This window comes from Umbelopsis ramanniana, assembly GCF_025399195.1.
Source record: "Umbelopsis ramanniana AG unplaced genomic scaffold K450scaffold_87, whole genome shotgun sequence".
NCBI classification, from domain to species: Eukaryota; Fungi; Mucoromycota; class Umbelopsidomycetes; order Umbelopsidales; family Umbelopsidaceae; genus Umbelopsis; species Umbelopsis ramanniana.
In genome coordinates this window covers 1-21738 of record NW_026252173.1, presented here as the reverse complement: position 1 = coordinate 21738, position 21738 = coordinate 1, and the positions used below count along the sequence as shown (strand labels likewise).

General features: G+C 43.1%; 11 protein-coding genes across 11 annotated transcripts; 7 read left to right on the top strand and 4 right to left on the bottom strand.

Moving 5' to 3' along the window:
* The first annotated feature begins 488 nt into the window (after positions 1-488).
* On the top strand, positions 489-2857 carry K450DRAFT_261328 (uncharacterized protein). Its single transcript, XM_051592302.1, has 7 exons — positions 489-963; positions 1073-1129; positions 1210-1380; positions 1454-1698; positions 1787-1850; positions 1979-2320; positions 2396-2857. The coding sequence occupies exons 1-7, from the start codon at positions 840-842 to the stop codon at positions 2662-2664; spliced, it is 1272 nt and encodes a 423-aa protein (XP_051440524.1). The 5' UTR covers positions 489-839; the 3' UTR covers positions 2665-2857.
* Positions 2858-3933: 1076 nt separating this feature from the next.
* On the top strand, positions 3934-4843 carry K450DRAFT_261324 (uncharacterized protein). The gene is made up of 3 exons (XM_051592301.1): positions 3934-4102; positions 4393-4508; positions 4578-4843. Exons 1-3 carry the CDS (start codon positions 3983-3985, stop codon positions 4657-4659), a joined length of 318 nt encoding a protein of 105 aa, XP_051440523.1. The 5' UTR covers positions 3934-3982; the 3' UTR covers positions 4660-4843.
* K450DRAFT_303471 (uncharacterized protein) lies at positions 4844-6768 on the top strand. Its single transcript, XM_051593792.1, has 7 exons — positions 4844-5214; positions 5292-5341; positions 5406-5483; positions 5550-5644; positions 5711-5802; positions 5888-5989; positions 6095-6768. The coding sequence occupies exons 1-7, from the start codon at positions 5027-5029 to the stop codon at positions 6639-6641; spliced, it is 1152 nt and encodes a 383-aa protein (XP_051440522.1). The 5' UTR covers positions 4844-5026; the 3' UTR covers positions 6642-6768.
* Positions 6769-6927: 159 nt separating this feature from the next.
* Positions 6928-8780, top strand: K450DRAFT_261314 (uncharacterized protein). Its single transcript, XM_051592300.1, has 3 exons — positions 6928-6975; positions 7040-7359; positions 7441-8780. Exons 1-3 carry the CDS (start codon positions 6972-6974, stop codon positions 8302-8304), a joined length of 1188 nt encoding a protein of 395 aa, XP_051440521.1. The 5' UTR covers positions 6928-6971; the 3' UTR covers positions 8305-8780.
* Positions 8781-8821: 41 nt separating this feature from the next.
* K450DRAFT_202786 (uncharacterized protein) lies at positions 8822-10175 on the bottom strand (the record flags this gene model as incomplete). The annotated part of the gene is made up of 3 exons (XM_051584700.1): positions 8822-9263; positions 9330-9978; positions 10070-10175. 3 exons carry the CDS (start codon positions 10173-10175, stop codon positions 8822-8824), a joined length of 1197 nt encoding a protein of 398 aa, XP_051440520.1.
* Positions 10068-13126, top strand: K450DRAFT_261305 (uncharacterized protein). Its single transcript, XM_051592299.1, has 7 exons — positions 10068-10687; positions 10749-10954; positions 11028-11044; positions 11111-12015; positions 12077-12157; positions 12235-12474; positions 12541-13126. The coding sequence occupies exons 1-7, from the start codon at positions 10477-10479 to the stop codon at positions 12813-12815; spliced, it is 1935 nt and encodes a 644-aa protein (XP_051440519.1). The 5' UTR covers positions 10068-10476; the 3' UTR covers positions 12816-13126.
* A 113-nt stretch (positions 13127-13239) lies between these two features.
* On the top strand, positions 13240-14340 carry K450DRAFT_261304 (uncharacterized protein). Its single transcript, XM_051592298.1, has one exon. It carries the CDS (start codon positions 13437-13439, stop codon positions 14178-14180), a length of 744 nt encoding a protein of 247 aa, XP_051440518.1. The 5' UTR covers positions 13240-13436; the 3' UTR covers positions 14181-14340.
* A 159-nt stretch (positions 14341-14499) lies between these two features.
* Positions 14500-16473, bottom strand: K450DRAFT_180682 (uncharacterized protein; the record flags this gene model as incomplete). Its single annotated transcript, XM_051584344.1, has 1 exon — positions 14500-16473. One exon carries the CDS (start codon positions 16471-16473, stop codon positions 14500-14502), a length of 1974 nt encoding a protein of 657 aa, XP_051440517.1.
* Positions 16474-16570: 97 nt separating this feature from the next.
* On the top strand, positions 16571-18339 carry K450DRAFT_142768 (uncharacterized protein). The gene is made up of 2 exons (XM_051583955.1): positions 16571-17650; positions 17719-18339. Exons 1-2 carry the CDS (start codon positions 16792-16794, stop codon positions 18330-18332), a joined length of 1473 nt encoding a protein of 490 aa, XP_051440516.1. The 5' UTR covers positions 16571-16791; the 3' UTR covers positions 18333-18339.
* Positions 18340-19335: 996 nt separating this feature from the next.
* On the bottom strand, positions 19336-20437 carry K450DRAFT_261295 (uncharacterized protein). Its single transcript, XM_051592297.1, has one exon. It carries the CDS (start codon positions 20240-20242, stop codon positions 19595-19597), a length of 648 nt encoding a protein of 215 aa, XP_051440515.1. The 5' UTR covers positions 20243-20437; the 3' UTR covers positions 19336-19594.
* Positions 20438-20855: 418 nt separating this feature from the next.
* Positions 20856-21738, bottom strand: K450DRAFT_202780 (uncharacterized protein; the record flags this gene model as incomplete). The annotated part of the gene is made up of 2 exons (XM_051584699.1): positions 20856-20976; positions 21162-21738. Coding segments are annotated over 2 exons (698 nt in total), but the record flags the coding sequence as incomplete, so codon positions are not given.

Below are 21738 nucleotides of genomic sequence, written 5' to 3'. Positions count from 1 at the left end.
TATTGAGTACTTCAGTCGTACTTGCAGTTAATATGACGATGTCTGTCTTGCCATGTGGCTATCTCCTAGTCGATCGTTTCTTTAACGGGATCATATTTGGGCATAAGGGGGCTGCATATAGCGGGCAAAGCGGCCTCTGTACTAGAAGAATTTTTGGCCTATCTACCATTTCAGGAGACGATCACCCCTTCCCCAGCTGAGAGGAAGCCGTTCCATTTACGGCCGGGGATGCTGAGTGATTACCTTGAAGCGGAAATGCCGGATGGTTGTGTATGTGGAACAACCTAGCTTTAGAAAGTGTTTACGCATATTGGCTGTGTTCAGATCGAGTCATTACCCGGAAAAAAAAAACATCTCAAGCACAAGAAAGAAGATCTCGTAACAAGAAAAGGCAAAACACTAGGTGGATATTAGCCTGACCTGTATTGTCAATATGTACCTGAGTGCGAATACTTAAGTCATATGGTTGTTCTCTTTCATGTTTGTTTATTTAACTTCATTGAAAAATATAAGGAAAAATGTGAGTAGAAGGCCACGTAAAAGCATTCAATATCGAGCAGACTGCAAAATACTTCCTGTCAATGCCCGACATGGTTTCGTCATGAAAATTTATTTATATGGGGCATATAATAGCGACTCAGAAAGATTTTCAACAAACCAATGAACTTATACTTTAAAGTCTATCGCTCAAGCTGTTGGTTGTGTCTCTTAGTCAATGTCTTAACTAGTCCGAGGTTGGCACCCCTTGTTCTCCTTACGTACCTCTATATGACTGAATTTCAACTCTATGTTTACTAGCATATCTCCCTCTTCTCCATTTCTCTTTCTTTTTTCAGTTTATGTTGTACACAGACGATTCCCGCACGCAATTTCCTCCGTCACCAAATCCTTTTGTTCCCAGTAGTTCATCCGACTCCAGATCGTTTTCTTCTTTCCACCCCCGGTTTGACGTGTCGCTTGAAGGTAAATAACAAGTTCATGCATAATGCTTCGACCTTGGACATGTTCTCTATTCCTCGATCTTTTCAGAAATACAACAATTAACCTGAAATGACTGGTTTCCGCATATTAGCTCCTACGGCCATTGCTCTCCAAGATGACGACGTTCCTTTGACTTATATCAATCGAGGTATGTTCATAATCGAATTTACCATTATGGTGTCATATCATGCTCAAAGAGGCGCAGTACTAAACCACTTACAATTCTAGGCCAATACTATATAATAACCTTGAATGACAGACAAGAGTTTGATGGTGATATCGAAACGACAGTGATTCTTGCTTTCCACGACCAGCAGCATCGACGGGTGGCGACGAGTTTTTGGAAATTTTGGCTGGGTCAGCAACCAACTACAAGCAGTCCCAGAGCCATCGATATTGGTAAGTTGGTGTCAAAAAGGGTAGGATCATGACCAGTTCAATTGTTGGCCTCTGATCGATCTGTTATAAACAGATCAAGAACATAGTCAAGGAACCTACGGTATTGCCCTTCGCAGCTTCGATCGCATATCTTTTAACTGGAGAGGCAAAAATGGCGCAAGAGTATTCCTTCGCTTCAATTGTCTCTCCACGGATTTTTCCCGGATCAAAGGTGTCAAAGGTATCCCTCTGCGTATCCATGTGGAAAGTCGAGTCGTCGATGAACCCGGAAACAAAGTTGAAAAGTGTATCTGTCGAGTAAGAATTTTTCGCGACAAGGTAAATAAACAGCATAAACAACTAGACTCACATTCATCAATGTGATGAGGCTTTGTACTGACACTTACTAAACTAACTTGTGTCATAGGGAGCTCAAAGAAAACTGAAGGATGAAAGGAAACATGTTGAGAAACAAATTGAAAAACTACAAGGTATGTGTTTATTAGTATTATGCCGGAATGATGGTTATCATGACACTGATACAATATTCTTTTCATTATTTTTCCCTTTTTTCCTTTTTTTTTCTTTGCCCCCAAAAAATAACCCGATTTTCCGCCAGCCGAAGATCATGTTGATATCGAGTCGCATCCACTTTGGAAACTATACACTACAGAAAGCACTGTGACACCTTTCTCTCTATTATACACCTCAACTGCAGGTATACCAGAAGCCATTATGCCTATCACGCGAGAAAGCTTTCACCCTCCTCCACGAATGCCGCCACTACCGCCACCGCCAAGTGGAGAAGCATCCGTTTCCATGATTAGCCCCATACCAGATCCTCCACTTCCACCTGGATTTTCTTACATGGCAACTCAGCCGCTACACACTCCGACTCATCCACCAGCTGCATTGGACATTGACCCTACATATGTTCCCAGGTCACGAAGTTCTACTGCCGGTAAGTGGTCCCGATGAGTAGATCAGGGGGTTTAGAGAATCATGCGTTGACCATGTGTACTCCAACTTTATCTAGTTCTAAACATTTTCATACGCTATGCGCAACACGATACTCATTACCGAGCCATCTATTTGCAACGGTTCACAGTAGGTGACCTCGTAGATAAGATATGCCAAAAGATAAATATCAACCCAGCAAGCATTACAGCGGTCATCAGACTAAAGGGCCACATCAACATTGCTGTCGACGATCAAGTGGTTGAGGCTATGAGAGAAGAACAGTCCATAGATGTTGATTACGACATGAATCCAGATGGTAGCTTAACACTGCTTCTCAGTTATTAATTTGCTCCACCTATGCGTCGAACTTGCTTAATATAACATTCGCTTGAAGTACGATATTAGTATAATTTGTTACTTGCTGGTGAAATCTGTTGGGTATAGTGGTTGGTAAATAATATTAAGCTGCTCTGTGGGTATTCATTTGAAAGTGACTTTTCAAATTTTTAGTGCTACAAATCTGAAATAAATATAAGCGTCAGTAATCACTTTATATTGTTTTTTTAAGATAGAGAGTTGGATGGAGTGAAGTGTGGAGGATACCTTGTCCTTAGCTAAAGGATGATACCGCACTAAGCTGATAGAAGAGTAAATTTTATTTTTTATTAAAAATATTTTTTTATTTTAAGGCTGCAGTAGCAAAGAAATACATGCCCAAGAAAACAGGTCTGTGCGGCAGCCAAATGAAAATCCACTTTGTATTAGGTCGTAGCTGCCAAAAATCGCAATCTAACCAAGGGATATGCAAACCATACCGAATTTATCGTTACCTCCAATTGTATTTTATGCATTTGACAGTTGAAAAACATTGGCGAGGCATGCTCGGAGATGCCTATGAAAAATGGCAAGCGCTGTCGCACCAATGCGGAAACCGATTGTTTAGAGGGTAAAATGATGCCATTTTCTGGAAAACGCAAGCTGCAGGAGACAATTTTATGTGGCTTTCGTCAAGATCTACTAGCTTTTCTCCAGAACCTGGCTTTATTTCAATCATTTGCAATATTGTCGCTTACGTCCGTAACAGTTGTCAAGCACATCACGTGCTATCTTGGCCAACGACGAATAGAGATAGCAGCTAGTCCCTTCCTCCCTTGTCCAGGGGGTGAGCTACCGCCCAATGAGTTATATGAATTCACATGGAGCTCGTACTGCTCAAATACTGGAATCAATAGTATTCGCTATCTATAAATTTATTACAACATATTAGGTTCTAAGGTTATGTTCAAAAATAATTTATACATACTGTCGCCTTTTCTCATACAGAAAAAAGAAGGTGCAGGATTCTACACGACCGGAAAATAAATGGCGCAAGTGAACTTTTCATGGTTTTTCACATATTATTCCACACAAAGGCTTTTCTCCAGCATTCATCGGTCAGATTTCGCAGCAAAAAATGGTTTAAATCAAGTACTTATATTATTTAACCGACGCTTGAACCCTCTCAGAGCTACTGATAATTCTTCAAAGTGTCAGGCACAGCGGCAGGCGGAATCAGGTTTTGGATGAACCCAAAAATTAGTCATGTGACTCGAGTGGCTTAACACAAGGGCGGCCACTGGACGTTATAAACACGCAAGTAAGCCCACCTATTGTCCATTCAGTCATGTCCATGTTTGCTAGAGCATTTGCTCGTTCATCCGCTTTCAAGCGTGCCGCCATTCGTCGTGGTGGACACGGACCAGCATCATACAACGAACCCGGCGGCTACTTGTTCAACGAGAAGGTAAGGCTCCGTCACTGTTAGAAGTAATCTTGAATGTCCAACCAGTCCGCGACATCGACTTCACACCTCGGGCATTTCTATACGAAACTCGCCAACCCTATTACATCGCTGTCGAATACGTCAACACCTTGCTGGATTCGATAGCAATGATTCACAGATTGCAACAGCGGTATAAATTCTAACGACAAGCGAATGCCAGTCAAATACTTGATCATCTGTACAACCCTCTTCGCCGAAAGTCACTCTATCTTTACTTAGTGCATCTTGACTGATTTTTATTCTCATTGTAGCCTTTGGCACCTGGACAAAAGCGTGTTAAGGAGGAATGGGAGACCATCTACTACTGGGGTATGGGCGGCGGTTTCGTCCTCATGTCCGCTTTGTTATACTATAAGCCTGATACAAGGTACGTCATACACCTTCATCCTGCTATCAGTCTCCAACTTGAACTAATTCGATTGTATTTCAATTCTAGTGTCGTCACCTGGGCCACTAAGGAAGCCGAAAAATCATTGAAGGAGAAGGGTGTTTCACTCGAATATCCCAAGAGTGCCTAGACTACCTACCTTTTTTCCTCTACTATACATTGCTTTGTTCTATACAGCGTTCTCACATATAAACCGATCTTTAAAAAACCTTTGTTGCGAGATGCGTGTATATGCGTATCGGTCGGAATCGCTGTAAATGAGTATTTTGACCACCGTGTCAGCAACCAGTTTTGCTATTAACATATTTTCATATGGTCGAGTTTTCTCAATGTGTTTGTAAAGCTTGTGTTTTTCTAGTCATTATTTTATTTTTGTGGTAGTTATGTTGCATAGTCGTCATTACCCAGTTGCTGACTTGCTACCTTCTCCCATTTTTTATAATATATTCACCTTGTATTTACCTTGTACAATATAGCAAGCGCAAGTCAAGCTAATAATGACAAAACGACAAGCTTTTCGAGGACGCCGTGTTATATCCAGCGAACGCTATGCTCATGAAAACGAAGTATACAAACGCATTTGGCGGATCAATGAAGCCATTCGGAGTGACGATGTCGAAACTCTTCGAAGCATAGGCAGAGACGGTGGCGGCTTTATAAACAACAGCCTGCGAAGGCGAGTTTGGTACGTACCCCGAATGCCGACTTTCATTAACTCTTGGTTGGGCTATTTTCTAAAATATAGGTTGGGGGCGGGCACAGGCCAGTTCTATTACAGTGTAATATTTCAGACGACTTAGTGAAAACTGAAGGTGAGTATATCCAGTAAAATGGTGACCCCAGCGCACAGCTAACAGAGTATCACATATATATTAGATGACGAACACGAAGAACACGTAGATGAAAAGCAGGTGCAACTGGATGTCGATAGATCGCTTAACGCATATCCACAAGGTATAAAAAATTGACGAAATCAAGCTGTTCAGGTCTAAGGGTGGCTGACATATACCTTTACGATAGGTCTTGATGAAACCAGTAAAAAGGAAAAGCAGGATGAACTCAATGAACTGATTGTTGAAGTGTTACGACGGAACAAGTCGTTACATTATTACCAGGTATATCCTTTCGGCATTCTTAAGCGGAAATTGCATGCTTTTCTAAACAGCAAAGTTTATTATTAGGGGTTCCACGATATATGCACCGTGTTTTTGCTAATCTTTGGCAAGAAGGCTGCTGTTGATCTCGTGGAGCAAGTGACGCTCTTTTTCCTAAGATATCCTTTTGGCTTGCTTATCGAAATACCTTGTCCATTTTTATTGTATCAACATAATCCTTGACTTTGCTTGAACTGTCAATACAGATGCGATGTTAGATTCTATGGATCCGATATTACGTCAAGTAACGTTACTTGACACGCTTTATCAACATGAAGACCAGCAAATATCAAGTTTTTTACAAGAGTAAGTAGAAGTAAAATTTGCGGGAACATATCTCAAAAGAAAACAGGTTTCTTCAGTTGAGTATGAATCGCAAACCGTCGGTATTTACATGTTGTTGTTTTGCAGAGCGAATGTGTTACCATATTACTGCCTTAGTTGGGTCATCACTTGGTGCAGCCACGATATCGACGACTTTTCAGTCATTCCAAGGTTATTTGATCTATTTTTAAGCTCTAATCCGCTCATGCCCGTCTACTTCGCAGCTGCAATTGTGCTGTCTCATAAGGAAGAGCTGTTGCAACAGGAATGCGAAAATTCAGCAATACACACTTTTCTCTCCAAACTGCCGCAGAAGCCCTTAGATGTCGAAGCGTTGATTGCAAAGGCAACCCAGCTAGAAGAGTCTTACCCTCCCATCCAGCTCCAAAGGAAGGCACATATTGGTTTGGATGAAACATCCAGCGTGAACACGTGGGGCGACGAGAAGCCTGTGGCTGAAGCAAGAGATCAAGCTCGCAAAATATTAAGAATGGAACCGTCTGAAAGACGACCCCTGGCTGTCGCTCCTATGAATTCTAGACAAGAGCAAAGGATGCGACAGATGATAGCGATTGTAGCAGCTGTCGGTATAGGCGTTGCGGCGGCAGCGCTCGCTTCGGCAAGATACGTTTAAGCCATTTCAGCCATATATGATTTAATAGTCGTCCCCCCTTTTTATATGTGGCCCAAACATGGTTGTTTTTGACTTTAAGAGATACCAGCTTTGGAGCGTGTAATAAACCAATATCTTTTTGAAAAGTATCTTGAAACGAAGGTTTTACTTAACAATGTCTGCTAAATGAAAAAGTACAACCGGGCAAGTCCACCTTTTGAAGAGGCGCAATACGTCGGGGCACTGCACTCCGATATTTTTGAGCTGAAAAAAGCAAAATTCTGTATTTTGATACTTTTTCAGCTCAGCTCTGTTTTGCAACCTCTTGTTACCGTTCAATCATCTCTAAAAATGGGTAACATTTTTTGACCATGTGTCAATCATCTTGCTCGCATTTATTAACCCTCACTATTCTACAGCGTCTGAAACTATATCATTATGGGGAATACCTCTCAAGTACCTCTCCCTCATTATTCTTGTGGTACAAAATAGTGCTCTCATTTTAGTCATGCGGTATACCAGAGCAAGCGTCCCAGAGGATCAGCTTTACTTGGCATCTACAGCCGTTGTCATGAGCGAAGTTATGAAAGCTCTTGTTTGTATCGCTCTTTTGTTCTTTGCCCCTCCTCCAGGCAAGCGTACTTTCAAGAGACTGGTTAGAAATCTGAATCGAGAGCTGATAGTGCAGTGGCGGGAGACCCTTAAGCTGTCTATCCCTGCTGGATTGTATTTGATCCAGGTAACAAAAAAAATCCCGCCAAGATTAATTCAACATATCGTATCTTTTTGTTCTAATCATCCAGTTTTTCAAACGATTTAGAACAATCTTCAATACTTGGCTGTCTCCAACCTTGACGCAGCAACTTTCCAAGTCACCTATCAATTGAAAATTATTACCACTGCATTCTTCAGTGTTATTATTCTCCGACGGTCTCTCAACAAATTGAAATGGATTGCCATTACTCTGCTGACTGTTGGTATCGCGTTGGTCGTCCTGCCTAGAAATGCAACTCTTTCAACCTTTGGATCCTTCCTCTCGCAGACAACTTTATCCGATGATCGATCGGATGATATGGATGATGCAGTCGATAGCGTTGGCAATCAGTCCAACATGAAGGGTTATGTTGCTGTCTTGCTAGCCTGCTTCTTGTCTGGTTTGGCTGGAGTCTATTTCGAAAAGATCCTAAAGTCACCTGTCGTCAAACCTCAGCCAAAGTACACTCGATTTGAGTCGGTTGGAGACAAGGAGCTTGGCGAAGACACCAACTCTAGAAAATCATCCGTCGAACTAGACGAAGAAGATCCAGTCAGTGGAATGGAAGACGACGGTGTTCCTCAAAGTGCACAAGTCTGGGTTCGCAACATTCAAATGTCTTTGTTCTCTCTGCTTTTTGGTTTGGTCTTTGTTGTTGGTATCCAGGATGGTCGTAAGGTTGCAACGGACGGATTTTTTGCCCACTACAACATTTTGACGTGGGTTGTCATTTCTATTCAAGCCATTGGTGGACTCATCGTTGCTCTTGTTGTCAAGTATGCTGATAACATCTTGAAGGGATTCGCCACATCTATCAGTATCATTTTGTCCATGCTGGTCTCTGTATGGTTATTCAATTTCATCATCTCTGGACCATTTGTTCTGGGTGCTGCTCTTGTCATCTTTGCAACGCGTCTTTATGGAATGTAAAAAGAGTTTGCGGCTCATCGGCTATTGCAAAAGATGCCTCAGCAATGTTATCTATTGGATATTACAGCTACACACACCCAACAACCCTTTACAACCCTCATCTAAATACGTTATATCTTGTTTCATTCTTCCTTCCACACTTAGTTTCTTTTCTTGTTATTCTTCCATCTTTTTTTGGGGTTCAGGGGCTTCCACACACCTGTGGCTATTTTTGGGCCCCTTTTAGCTTTCTCGTTTCCTATTTGTTCGATATCCACCCACGCTTTTCTTTCTGTGCACATTTTAGCCTCCACCTCTGTCGCTTCCTCCAATCCCTTCCAACTGACACTCTTCGATCACTTCATATATACCGTAATAATCATATTTACACCTTTTGACAGAACTTTTTCTGTCATGATGTGTGCAAATAGAATAAAAGAAACTCGCCGTATACGCCACCCTTCAAGCCTAATTTTGACACAGCACTTTAACAACACTAAAAATGGCAGTCATAACAAACGGAAGTGTGCATTTATTATTACAATCGATTCTTCGTCCACAGTCCTTTGCGGCGTTCATGGTTTGGCAAGCATTCCATCGGGAACCAAGAGGGTAAAGTTTGTCCAGTAATCATAGTAGCAATCGCATTACCAGCCATAAACGTTCTAGGCATACCATGGCCGGTAAAAGCAAAGCAGGCATATTCGCCATGGTGTCGGCCTGGGACATCCCCTAAGGGGCCAATGAAGGGAAGACGGTCATACAGGTTGAATCCCATTATTCCAGACCATTCTTTTTCAACTTTTAATTCAGTGTCCTTGAAACCTGGAAAGTGCTTTGGAAGAAATTCTCTGAGAGCTTTGCCAATCGTGTCGTTAAGAGTCGAGTCATCTGGTTGATTTAATTCTGCACCATCCACTATGTTGCGCATGCCACCTAAAACGATATCTCCGTTTGGACGCTGAGACATGTATTCGTAACTACAAGTATCGTCGATAGATCAGAACAAAGTATGGATTCCAAATCACTGACAGTAGTAAACTTACCCATCGTTGGAGCTCATACAATAGTTCCATTTAACATTTTCAGGGGCGCGAAGCTGGATGACTTGATTGCGAACAGCTGTGACTCGTCCAGAAAACTGGGGTAAAATCGTCTTTGTCCAAGCGTTCGTGGCGTAGACAACCTTTTTGGCCCTTATTTTCCCCAGCTTGGTTTGAATGGTGAACATATCACCTGTCTTTGTGATTTCTTCAGCTGGACAGAACGTGAATAGCTTGCACCAGTCTTGCACCGATCTAGCTAGCGAAAAAACAAACTTGGCGGCCCATAATACCGCTGCCGTCTTCACTTGTAGACCACCGTAGAAGGCGTCGCTTCCAGTGATTCGTTTCACGTCGTCCTTGCTTAGTTCTCTCACATCATCTCCAAGACCCGAGGCAATCAATGCTTTGGCGTCCTGGATTCCACTGTCTCTCTGCTCTGTAGTCGACCATAAGATCAAACCACCCTCTTCAAGAAAAGTCATCTCGGGATCAAATAGACCCTTGTCAGTGTCACAATGTTCCGCAACGAATTGCTTCATTGTGTCCACTGTTAAATAATCAAATTCCAAAAGTTTTTTGGCAGATTCATAGCCAAAGTCATCGATGGTATCCTGATAAGAATCATTAAGACCCGGAAGGCATATACCACCTGGGCAGGTTACAAATTAGGTCAAAGTTAGCCGTGTGAACTTTCAAGTCGAACAATTGACTTTTTTTTTTTCATCTGCTTAAAACCATACCATTTCGTCCTGTGGCTCCTGAAGAGATACCCCGAGCATCAATCACAACGACATTTAAGTTCGGATCGTACTTCTTAAGCCAATAAGCTGTAGATAGACCAGACATACCCGCTTTTTTAAAAAATTCATTGTCAGCTTTTATAGATGATCAATATTTCATTTTGTATTTTGCACAGTCTCTGCGTACCACCAATGATGACTACGTCGCTTGAGGCAGGTAGGGCTGATTTAGATGGTTCTTGCCATGGTGCACTATTAAGCCAGTATGAATCGGTGGAAGGGTTATATAAGCCTCCAAAGTCTTTCGCCATAGGGGGGAATTGGTAAAGAAGAGGCGAGTAACGGTATCGTCCGAATGTTCGGTCATGTATTTTACTCTGGGTTTCTAGCCTTGGGTCACGTGCCCGATGTTTAGAATCACTGGTTTGAACACCCGTACGATCCAGCAAAAAGTACTCAGCATACAGCCAGACCGCCTCTATTCCAGTCCGCAAACAGCAACCATGTACGAAGACTACGTTGGGAAAGCTGCTAATATAACACTATCCGATGGAAGATTTGTGAAAGGAACTATAGTTGAAGTCCTGGATGCTGTCGGCTCGATGAAACTTAGCGATGGTAAGGAAAGCTATGGAGAATCACGATCGAACTTGCCTGTGATTAACATTTCACATATCAGTGCGCATATTCAAAACACCCAACGACATTCCTCGCGAACTTGTATCATTTGCTATACCAGGAAACCGAATACAGGAGATCAGCGTTGACCAACAAGGCAGTCAGCCTTCCAGCCCAAGCACAGTTGACAATGTCGAACAGACGCCTAGCATCGCCTCGCCAATGGTACCAGAATCTGGACGGACAGCAACACCTTTAGATATACTGGTATGAAAAAAATCAATGTGTTGAGGAGAATGCTTAGTTCAAGCACCTAACAGTTGCTTCACATCATTTATAGCTTGGTAGTCCAATCAGGTACGTGTTAGAAGTTTAAAGGTCCTGGCATCATTCTTTGACCTAAATTATTAACGTGATTTCCAGACCTTCAAGTGATATGTCCTCTACACCGAGATCCCTTTCCAGTCCTATGTCGCCCAATATCGTGTCCGATAATGATATACCCAATGTTGTAGAGAACAAGCCTCCAACACCGGTATCCAAGCCGACCGCCAAAATACCTTCATTTGCGGCTGTGAGACCTCATAGAGCTCGAGATTTTGTGGAAACGGTAGAGATAGAGTATGGTGATTTATGGACTGACAGCAGATCGCCAGCTTCGAACAGATCTCCTAGTGTCAAGGGGAAAAAGATCACCAAGCAAGGCGATGCATCTCCTAACAGCCAGACTCTGGGTTCCCCAATTACTATGAACAGCCCAACGCCGCAGATTGTTGACCATCATCATAACCACCATCAGCAATTGCAAAAACAGCTTCAACAGCAGCAGCAGCAACAACAGCAACAACAGCATGGGAGTATCACAGCAGATACTATACCAGACAATCAGCCTGCTATCAACGGTAATACTGCATCGAAGAGACCAGCAAATCCCAAGGTCGATCAAAGTGCGACAAACCTTTTACTAGCTAATCTCAACATTGCCAACGGTCGGCCAACTCCTGCATCATCAGTTCCAAAGACTAATGTCCCAGAGAATAGTTTGAAAAAGCTCCCATCCTTTACTATTCCAGCTGGCCTTATACCTCCAAAAGCTAGACGAAAGGAAAGCGCTGATGCATCCATACCTCAGTCTCCGGAGAAAAAAAGAGGAGCGCAAACGAAAGCCACTATGCCTACAACGCCGCCAGTAGCTGAAGTACCTGTGATGCAGCCAGCAGAAAAGGCTCCTCCGCAAGCTCCCACCACCACAATTCGCACTGTATCGGAAGGGCAGGAGTGCCCATTGGTACAACCTTCTCTAATGAAAACTGTACATGCTATGTGTGGTAAGTGACGTTTACCTTTATGGGATAGTAGCATTTAAGCTAAACTCATTGTGCTTGCCAGATTCCGAAAGTGGTCCCAATAATATTATGATTATGGAAAGTGCCGGTGTCAGCGCGGCTATGATGGCACTCAAAGCAATTGGTAAGTCACAGTATCTATCTACAAATTTCAGATACATGTATGCGAGTACTAATTCTATATGGACTCGGACTCATAAGGCGGACAGCGACGAATACAACCAAATAATCACAACGCCGCACCTCTTGTGGTGGTTTTGGCGGGAAATAATAATTATACAGGTGCATATGGTCTTGCCGCAGCTCGTCACCTTCTCAATAGGGGATGCCAAGTCGTTGTCTGCATAGCAGCCAGCAACAATGCCTCCATAGCTCAACGTATTGCCAGTCAAGAATATATCATCCAGCTTGCTGGTGGTCGTATCGTCAAACGTGTCGAAGGTAGTACTGAAACTTTTACCGAGCCACGTGAAGAGTAGTACATGAGCTAAATATTTCCTTCCATAGACCTTCCACAACAACTGACCACGCCTGTGGATATTATCATTGATGCCTTGTTGGGCAGCCAGACCACATTTGCCGATCTCAAATCAGACTACGAAAGCTTTCAAATTGTTATAGCCGCCATGGATTGGGCAAATAGCAACAAAGCTCCAGTGTTGAGTATAGATTTTCCAAGTGGAGTAGATCCCATTGAAGGTATGTGTCCGTTTCGTATAGGGGAAATAACCTGCCTTTTTATTCATCGCAGATCGATCTATAGGAACACCTTATCATGTTAACCATCGCATAAAACCTAAATGGACGTTGTGCTACGGTGCGCCTGCATCTGGATGCGCGTCTAGGAATATCACCGGTGAGCTATTTGTAGCTGATATTGGTATTCCAGCTACGACTTGGAAGAAGGCGAACGTTCATCCCATCGTTCCCTTTGGCCAAGATATCATCATTGCATTAGAATATAGTCACGTGTAACGGAGGGATGGGATTCGAAGAAAGAAAAAAAGCCTCGATCAAGCCATTGTTTTTTGTACTCTCTGTCGCTAAAATATTTTTTCGCAATAAAAACTCCATTAATTGAAGAAATCTGGGACCTCAAAGATCTCCATAGTTGGCTAGTGAAGGGAAAGTTATGAAAACCACATTATTTTTATGCCAGGATGTCACTTTTGTCGTGAATAGGAGGTTGTAGCAATACATTGTAAGGAGGTGTACACGCTCATGGAAAAGTAGGACAGGGAGTCCAAAAGTTTAACCGCCTTGGAAAAAATAAGATATAAAGCTGGACGTAAATTGAGGAATTTCAAGGCACTTCTTTTCATACCTGTAGTAGTGCGGAAAATCCACCGTGTCTTTATCCCTTTCCTCCCCTTTACCCTCATTTCACCTATTTTAACTACCCCATGTCGCTCATTTCCTCCATTTTCACTTTGTCAACCATTGCAAGCGCCATGCTCTTGCTTCCCATTGACGCTGCTGGCGTGCAAAACCTCATTGGCAACTCACTGGCTGCTCAAACCACCACTGAATCGTCAGCTTCATCATCTGAGAAAACGACCACTCCAGCTCAGCAGACCACTACCACCACCACCACTGAAGCAACCACCACCACCACCACAGAACAACCCACTACTACAGCAGCGCCTGCGACGACCACCACCACGGTTGCTCCAGTCACCACACCTTCCGTCGTGTCAGTAAGCTCCGTTGCTCTCACGTCGTCATCCGTTCCTGCCACGAGCTCCTTCCCTACCACATCCCTTTTGACGACCACTTCTCTTTTACCATCGTCTTCCCTCGCATCGTCCTCCATCTCGTCTGCAACTCCTACCCCCACCGCTGCTAGCGACAATTCATCTTCTTCATCCAATCACACCGTTCCTATTGCCATCGGTGTCGTTGTTGGTGTCGTTTTACTTGGCGCCGTTGGCTTCGCTTATAGAAAGATGAGGTCCCGTCGTCAACAGAGACAACATGCATGGGAAGAAGATTTCGGACCCATGACTCAACCCAGAGATAGTACTTACGGCATGTACGATAACAGTGACCCTTTCAAATCCACATTGGATCAATACCATAGGACTCCTGATCAGCCAGTGTACGGTGAATATCACCAACCTCAACAAAACTACCAGCATACGTACTAGTACAGCTCATCCCTCTGCACGCTTTGGCTGCAATCCTCCCTTTGTACGTGTCTCCGCCTACGCAAGCTTCCGTGCAATCCTCTTTTTTATTTTTCTCTCTTCTTTACATGAGAGAACAAAAAAGAGAATTGCGCGCCATGTAGTTGTCCCATATCGTTTATTTGGCTCCCCGCCTCATTTTTTTTTGAACACTTGTTTCTATAAAGTATATCGTTTCATTTTATTTAAAACCTGGGTTCTATCAATGGATGATCTTCATACTATCTAGGTACTATGTAGCCGATCTTTGTAAGAATTAAATGTCAGAATAGGTAAATATCTACAATGCTGGCTTAACACTGTTACCACTGCGAACAGGAGTGACTACAGGGAAGGAAAGATCGAACTCATCCAAGAGGGAAAGCAGCAAATCCAGTTGGCTGGCATCTCCAGCGATCTCGACCTGTTTAGAGGCAAGCAATTCCTTGGCGGTGGATTTGGTATAGCACATACCCAAGAAGACAGGTCGAGTCATGATAACATGGGTCTTGGCATTTTCATCGATGCGACCAGCGCTGTAAGTGATAACACAGTTTTCCAAGCGGACAATATATTGAGTAGGTTCTGAAGAACGGGATTCACGCAAGGTGATGTTGATGGTAATTTGCTTTCCTTGAGCTTTAGGTCCATTCAAGCGAACGCCGAGGTAGTCAAAGCACATTTCCAGAGTCATGGCTCGAAGCATATCGAAATCGGTGCTAGGAGAAATCTTGAAGACACCGACTCGGAGTTCTTGTGCGCCTACGAGGTATTCGTTACGCCAAGAAGTACATTCGGACTGGTAGCCAAGTTGTTCAAGAGCATCAGCTTGCAATGCCAAAGCCTCGGGGTTCTTGGGCTCAGCAAATACGACATGGTTGACGACCTGAGCGACCCAACGGTATTCACCCTTATCGAAGGATTGGCGGGCCATCTTCAGGACATTTTCAGAGCCACCCATGAATTCGACATATTTCTTGGCAGCATCGACAGGAGGGAGAGGATTGAGTTCAGCAGGGTTGGAGGAGTAATAACCAAGGTATTTTTGGTAAATACCACGAACATTGTGACTAACTGAACCATAGTAACCACGGTTGTACCATTCGTTGGCAAGGTCAGGGGGAAGTTGGACTTCTTCAGCAATATCAAGCATAGTGTAACCAAGATTGATCAAACGGAGGGTTTGATCATGCATATACTTGTAAAGATCACGTTGCTTGGACAAAAACTTGTGGATTTCAGCTTCTCCCCAGATGGGCCAGTGATGTTGTGCGAAGATAACCTTGGCTCTGCCATGGAAGATGTCAATGGTCAGGTTGATGGTCTTCCACCACTGAACGGCATCACGGATTTCAGCACCACGTAGGGTATACAAATTGTGCATATTGTGGGTCATGACCTCAGCAGCGCAGAGAGCATTCAATTGAGGAAGGTAGATAATCATTTCGCAAGGCGCCTCAGTGGAGTTGGCCATTTGGAACTCGAATTCAACACCGCCAATGAGACGGGTTTCGCCTGTCTTGCTCACGAAATCGGTGGGTTGGAGTAAGCTCATAAAGCCCAAGGGAACAGATTTTCCAAGACCAGCATCAACTTGTCCACGTTCGGCTCTGGGCAAAAATGCACCATACATAAATTGAGCTCTACGGCGCATGGCATTACCAGCAAAAACATTTTCGCTGACAGCATGCTCAAGGAACCCTTCAGGAGCAATAATGGAGGCCTTGCCGGAGAGGACATCTTCTTCCGAGAGAACACCACGAATACCACCAAAATGGTCAACATGGCTATGAGTGATCATCACGCAAAGGACGGGAACACGGGGGAAATGTTGATAGTATAATTCCAGACCAGCCTTTGCAGTTTCAACGCAAGTGAGAGGATCAATGATAATGATTCCATTATCAGCCTGGATAATGGTCATGTTGGAAAGATCAAGACCACGGATTTGGTATACTTTGTCAGTGACTTGGAAAAGGCCATTATTCATGTTGAGCTGTGACTGGCGCCAGAGACTTGGGTTTACGCTATCTGGAGAGTCGTCCGAGGTGATAAACTTGTACCTTTCCAAGTCCCAGACAGGGGGTACAGGAACGTTGGCCTTACTGGTATCCTGGAAACGAGCAATGAAGCCTTTAGGAATGGTACCAATGAACCCACGCTGAGCGTTCTCAAAGTCAGCAACATCATGGAATGGGAGAGTCGACTTCAATGCCCGGTTGGCATCTCTTGTGAACTTGGTTGGCTCCTTTGTAGGTATGTTAAAGTTGTTCATATTGTGTTGCTAGTAAGAGCAAGGTGATTTACACATTTGAGCCCTAGGTTACCTCTGTTATATAATCACTATAATTTGGAATCGCGCAAATCTAATATTTTCTCAAGTCAAAAAACGGAGCACTAATATTAAGCTTTCATCCTACCCCCCCCCCACAAAGCCTCCGCATTTTTAGACACCACCACATTCGGTTCCGACGAAGCCTCCAGTATGATTTTGGGAATGTAAAGATGCCGCAAAGTCACCCGCTTTTTAAACGATAGCTATTTAAATACCCCGCAGTTTTTTTTTTTTGACATCCAGACTTTATTATCTCTTATGGACAGCAAAGAAGAGCATCAGCTTGAAAACATTAAGAGAGTGCCTAGCCATGACGCCGTTTCTGTAGGAGACTATAGCCTTGATCCTGAAGATGCTAGATACAAGGAGATTGAGCGTAAGCTCGTTCGAAAATTTGATCTTCGCTTGATACCATGCTTCTGGACAATGTACTTTTTTACATCTATCGATCGTTCCAACGTTGGAACAGCTATCATCATGAACAAGGCTAAAGGTCACGACCTTCAAACTGTCGCGCACTTGACTGGAACACAAGTCTCTCTTGGTGTTGCTCTCTTCTATGTTGGCCTTGTCTTGTTCGAACTTCCTTCCAATCTGATCATTACGAAAGTGAGAGCTGCAGGATGGCTCGCTCGCATCATGATCTCCTGGGGTATCGTTACTACTCTCATGGTGGTGATTCGAAATGAAGCATCATACTATGTTCTTCGCTTTTTCCTCGGGGTCATGGAAGCTGGACTCTGGCCCGGTATGGCGATGATCGTCTCAAAGTTTTACAAGAAAAGCGAAACTGGTATTCGCATGGGACTTTACTTCTTTTCTGCCGCTGTAGCCCTCATTGTCTCCGGTTTCTTCTCCGCTGCTTTCCAACTCATCGATGGACGCGGTAACTTGTATGGCTGGCAATGGCTGTTTTTGGTCTTTGGTCTCTTGACCGTCATTATCGGCGTGTTTTTCAATTTCTGGTTACCATCCACTCCTTTCGAAAAGAAACAGTGGTTGACAGAAGAGGAAAAAGAAGTCGCCAGACATCGCATTCAAGTAGACCGTCCGGATATTGAAGAAAGACCTCGAATTACTGTTCGTGCTGTTGTGAATGAATTGCTGGATTACAAAGGTAAATGATAATACATGCATAGCTTCAATCCGATTTACTAGACATACATTCCTAACCACCTCTATTAGTTTACCTGTTCACCATTATCTACATGTGCACGGTTCTCATTTCTACCTCCATACAGTACTATTCCCAAACTATGATCATACAAATGGGTTATACCTCCATCAATGTATCTCTCATGAATATTCCTGTTGGAGTAATGATCGCTGTTGGTTGTCTATTTTTCACCAAAGTTTCTGATCACTACAAGACTCGTTCGCTTCCTTACATTGTCTCCATTCTCCTTACTGCTGTTGGATTCGCCATCCTCTCCTTTACACACTCAAACGCTGCTAGATATGTTGGTCTTTTAATAACAGCCTTTGGAATGGGTCCAGGTGTCCCATTATCCATGTCATGGGCGACAAATTCCAAGGACAAGGAACTGCCACTTGCTATAAGCTTGGCTCTCATCTCTGCACTTGCCCAACTTGGAACTATCTTTTCCACTTTCTTTCTCTACGCTGGATGGCCCTCTGATGCACCCAAATACATTGGAAGCAACAGTGTCAATATTGGTTTAGCTGGTCTTGGTGCTTTTGTAGCGTTGATTCTTCGTCTCGACCTACAACGCTTGAACAAGCAGATTGATAGACATGGCGCAACCAAGGGTGGTCGAACCAGCAAATATCTTTTGTAATTTCTCTGTAGCAACATTTTAATGTTGGAATCATTATTTTATTTTTTTGCTCACTATGACCAATACCCGATATGTATTTTGGAATACAACCTAATAAATCTACTTATGATTACCAATGAAGACATTTCCTGTTCTCAACTTTCATTTTGTATTTTCAAGATCAATCTCATCCAATAGTCCAATAACTTGGCCGTACAGTGAACTTCATATTTGTTTGTAACTTCTTCTCATAGTCGACCCTGTCAAATATGTCGAATGACTTGGCCGTACAATGAAATCCCGCCCCCACACCATTTTTTGTCTTACTGCCTTGCCAAACACCGCATTTCTACTCGACATGGTGTCACAACTAAAATAGCAGTTACTCAAATAGTTACCACAAAATGAATTGCAATACCCACAAAGCGGAGCTATATGGCTGAAGTTGGATGGTGTCTGCTCACACGAACATTGGAAAAGGCGAAGGGCAGTTTCATGCCGTCTGCTCACCCAAAAAACATTGCCATATATGGGAAAAAGTGTATTATCTCGCTGTGCGACTTTGTACTCCAGGATTTTTGGGGGGACACCCGTAAGTCCGCCAAGCTCCTGGCGAATAAGGCAATCTGACTTCATTGAATAGCGGACAATCGCATGGAAGACTGTGATTTGATCACGGCTTCGCTGATAATAGGTGCCAACGGTGGGAACGCCGATATCGTTCAACTATCATTAGCCTAGACGCCAAGCCAAGGAAGCTAGATATTCCCAGAGTGGGAATATTTTCAGGTTTATGCAGTCTTCTTTGCTGACATGTGTATAATAACTCCATAACCTATTAGTGCTTTTCACTTCGTCATTCGACGAAACTCTAGTATACGTAAAAAATAAACATAGGTAATTTAATAAAGACATTCTAGTATGCCATATGATCTTGTGTTTGTTTGTTTCATTTTAGCAGTACTCAGTCAGTCTAGATTTCCGTTACATGTCCTCTCACATCCTTATCACTTCTTGAAACGCATTTAAAGGTGCTATCAGGGGACATTTTTATTGAAACTAAATGGAAACGGTCAACATACTGCGACTTCCGTTATTATGTGTATTTCATAATTATGACAATGTTAAGGTTTTTTTATAGGGGGTTATGAAATTGAGGTTGAACTACGTAAAGGCCTTCTCAAAGAATCGCCGCGCAGTAAAATTTCTAAAACTTGTTACTTCTCTTTTCTATATAACGATTGGTGCGAGTAGCGTCTATCACTTTAAGCACTGACGGATGTCTACTGTTTCCTAAACGCGAGAAGCCTTGCGTCAAGATTTTCCTTTACCGATGGCCAATCTTCAAGCACAACACTGTAGAACATCGAGTTCCTAGTGGTTCCATCGTACATGATGATGTGGTGCTTGAAGGTAGCTTCATACGTGAAACCAAGCTTGGTAGCGGCTTTTTGACTGACAATGTTCTCGTGATGGGTCTTCCACTGCGTGCGATGGAACTTGAGAATATCAAAAGCATGAAATAACAGAAGGTAGTTCATCTCAATTAGAGCATAGGTTCCACGCATTTCAGGCATAATCCAGATACTACCAATCTCATTTCTCTTGTGGGAAGGGTACAAGTCTAGGTACTGCACGGATCCAATTACACGTTCCGGGCTAGAATTTTTGTCATAGGCTACGAAAGTATGGCGATTCTTGTCTTTTTGAAACAATTCGTATAGGTCGACAAATTCCTCGAGCGTGGATGCTGGTCCATCGGGATACCACCGAAAGACTTCTGGACATTTGGAATATGTCTCGTACAACTTTTCAAAATCTTGTTTGGTGTAAATCGGAACGAGGCGAAGATTGTCGCCTTCCAGGATCATTGGTTGAATGACCACATTAAACTCTTCTGGAGACCCTACTGGCGTAGCCTGAACCTTCATGATTGGATAAATATTGCAATCTTGTCAAAATGACTTTGATTATTCGGTAGGGAGATATTGGGTATTTATCGTTCCGGACCTCCAATTTTAAAGATTACTCATTTTAAGTAAGCGGTATGTCTATGAGAACCAAATAACGGCTCAGTGAATCTGACTCACATACGGCAAAAGGAACACGAAAAAAATAATTTCACATCCAAATGCATTACTGCAAATTTGTGACCGACGCTAGCGAATATAGACCTGAACAATATGTTGAGCGGTTCTGCGTTAGAATTTGTTTCAAAATTTCAGGTCCAGTTTATGTCAATGGCATCATGAATAGCACACTACCGTATTCAACAGTGTGATTTGTTGTAAAAAAAGGTTTTTCGTTTCACCCCGAGTCTGGATCATCTCGCTATCGTTCCCCGACATTGCATAATGGACGATACATATTGCGCGACTGGACGGTTGCACTCCGTCGTACTTAATGATCTTGTCCTATCGCTGTTATTTAAAATTATCGATATAGCAAATTTCAGGGAGATATCCTATGATGGAGTACATGATAACACGTGGGATAGCATCTGTTATTGAGTTACTATTGCCATGACGCAGAGTGATATTGCATTCATCGGGAGTACGAAAGAATGTTTGACTGATGCGCTTTAACACATTTCAGCTTGCAAGGAACAACAGCATCCAAATGATCTAGTAGCTGATGGTTTTCATTACCATGATACATTCTCGGGCTAAGGTTACATCTCATCAAGAAGGTCAGTAAACCCGACCAAAATGCAATAATTGTATTATGCGTCCTTTCGTTTATCAAATAATATTCAATTTCTACTGAAAGTATGGAACGAAAAAAAGTGGACTGGATTGTCTACAATTCGTTTGACGGTAAGCTCCTGCTATTCTCCAAAGATCGCCTTACGCTAATCCCAAGTCAATCAGACGGTTTCCCACTTCCAAAAAGTAGTAGTCGGCATAAACCAAACCATGGTCAGCAATTCGCTGATTGGCATGCTCGTAGTTGTTAACTGTAGCATGGTCCAAAATGGTAACACCATCTTCATTGGTCAATGCCCCATCAATGCAAGTCTTCATTAACAAAGTGACTTGAGGAAGGTACTCAAGGTTTCCTTGCAGTTGGCACAATAGAAGCATTCCCGAGCAGGCAATCGTGGCAGCTGAGGTATCCCATACACATGGTCGAGGCGCATCGAAATCCCAATATACGACTCCGTTTTCGACTCTTGACATAAAGTATTCGGCCAATCGCTTTGCAGCATCCAAAAACTTGGGGTCCTTTGTATACTTGTAAACTGTTGCGAAACCGTAGATGGCCCAGGCTTGTCCGCGACTCCAAGTGCTTCCATGGTCATATCCTTGGTGAGTCAAACCAACCTTTCGCTTACCCGTCACAGGATCATATACAATCAAATGGTAGGTTGAGTTGTCAGGACGAATGTGGTATTTGAGAGTGGTCTCAGCGTGCTTGGTAGCAATAG

Coding starts and splice junctions, on each gene's coding strand:
- K450DRAFT_261328 (XM_051592302.1), top strand. CDS start 840: ATGTTGTACACAGACGATTCCCGCACGCAATTTCCTCCGTCACCAAAT. Junction 964..1,072: donor GTTTGACGTGTCGCTTGAAG/GTAAATAACAAG, acceptor TCCGCATATTAG/CTCCTACGGCCATTGCTCTC. Junction 1,130..1,209: donor TTTGACTTATATCAATCGAG/GTATGTTCATAA, acceptor TTACAATTCTAG/GCCAATACTATATAATAACC.
- K450DRAFT_261304 (XM_051592298.1), top strand. CDS start 13,437: ATGTCGCTCATTTCCTCCATTTTCACTTTGTCAACCATTGCAAGCGCC.
- K450DRAFT_261314 (XM_051592300.1), top strand. Junction 7,360..7,440: donor CTGGATTGTATTTGATCCAG/GTAACAAAAAAA, acceptor CAAACGATTTAG/AACAATCTTCAATACTTGGC.
- K450DRAFT_261324 (XM_051592301.1), top strand. CDS start 3,983: ATGTCCATGTTTGCTAGAGCATTTGCTCGTTCATCCGCTTTCAAGCGT. Junction 4,103..4,392: donor GCTACTTGTTCAACGAGAAG/GTAAGGCTCCGT, acceptor TTCTCATTGTAG/CCTTTGGCACCTGGACAAAA. Junction 4,509..4,577: donor TACTATAAGCCTGATACAAG/GTACGTCATACA, acceptor TTTCAATTCTAG/TGTCGTCACCTGGGCCACTA.
- K450DRAFT_261305 (XM_051592299.1), top strand. CDS start 10,477: ATGTTTAGAATCACTGGTTTGAACACCCGTACGATCCAGCAAAAAGTA. Junction 12,016..12,076: donor AACTGTACATGCTATGTGTG/GTAAGTGACGTT, acceptor TGTGCTTGCCAG/ATTCCGAAAGTGGTCCCAAT. Junction 12,158..12,234: donor GATGGCACTCAAAGCAATTG/GTAAGTCACAGT, acceptor CGGACTCATAAG/GCGGACAGCGACGAATACAA.
- K450DRAFT_303471 (XM_051593792.1), top strand. CDS start 5,027: ATGACAAAACGACAAGCTTTTCGAGGACGCCGTGTTATATCCAGCGAA. Junction 5,645..5,710: donor AGTCGTTACATTATTACCAG/GTATATCCTTTC, acceptor GTTTATTATTAG/GGGTTCCACGATATATGCAC. Junction 5,990..6,094: donor ATATCAAGTTTTTTACAAGA/GTAAGTAGAAGT, acceptor GTTGTTTTGCAG/AGCGAATGTGTTACCATATT.
- K450DRAFT_142768 (XM_051583955.1), top strand. CDS start 16,792: ATGGACAGCAAAGAAGAGCATCAGCTTGAAAACATTAAGAGAGTGCCT. Junction 17,651..17,718: donor TGAATTGCTGGATTACAAAG/GTAAATGATAAT, acceptor CACCTCTATTAG/TTTACCTGTTCACCATTATC.
- K450DRAFT_261295 (XM_051592297.1), bottom strand. CDS start 20,242: ATGAAGGTTCAGGCTACGCCAGTAGGGTCTCCAGAAGAGTTTAATGTG.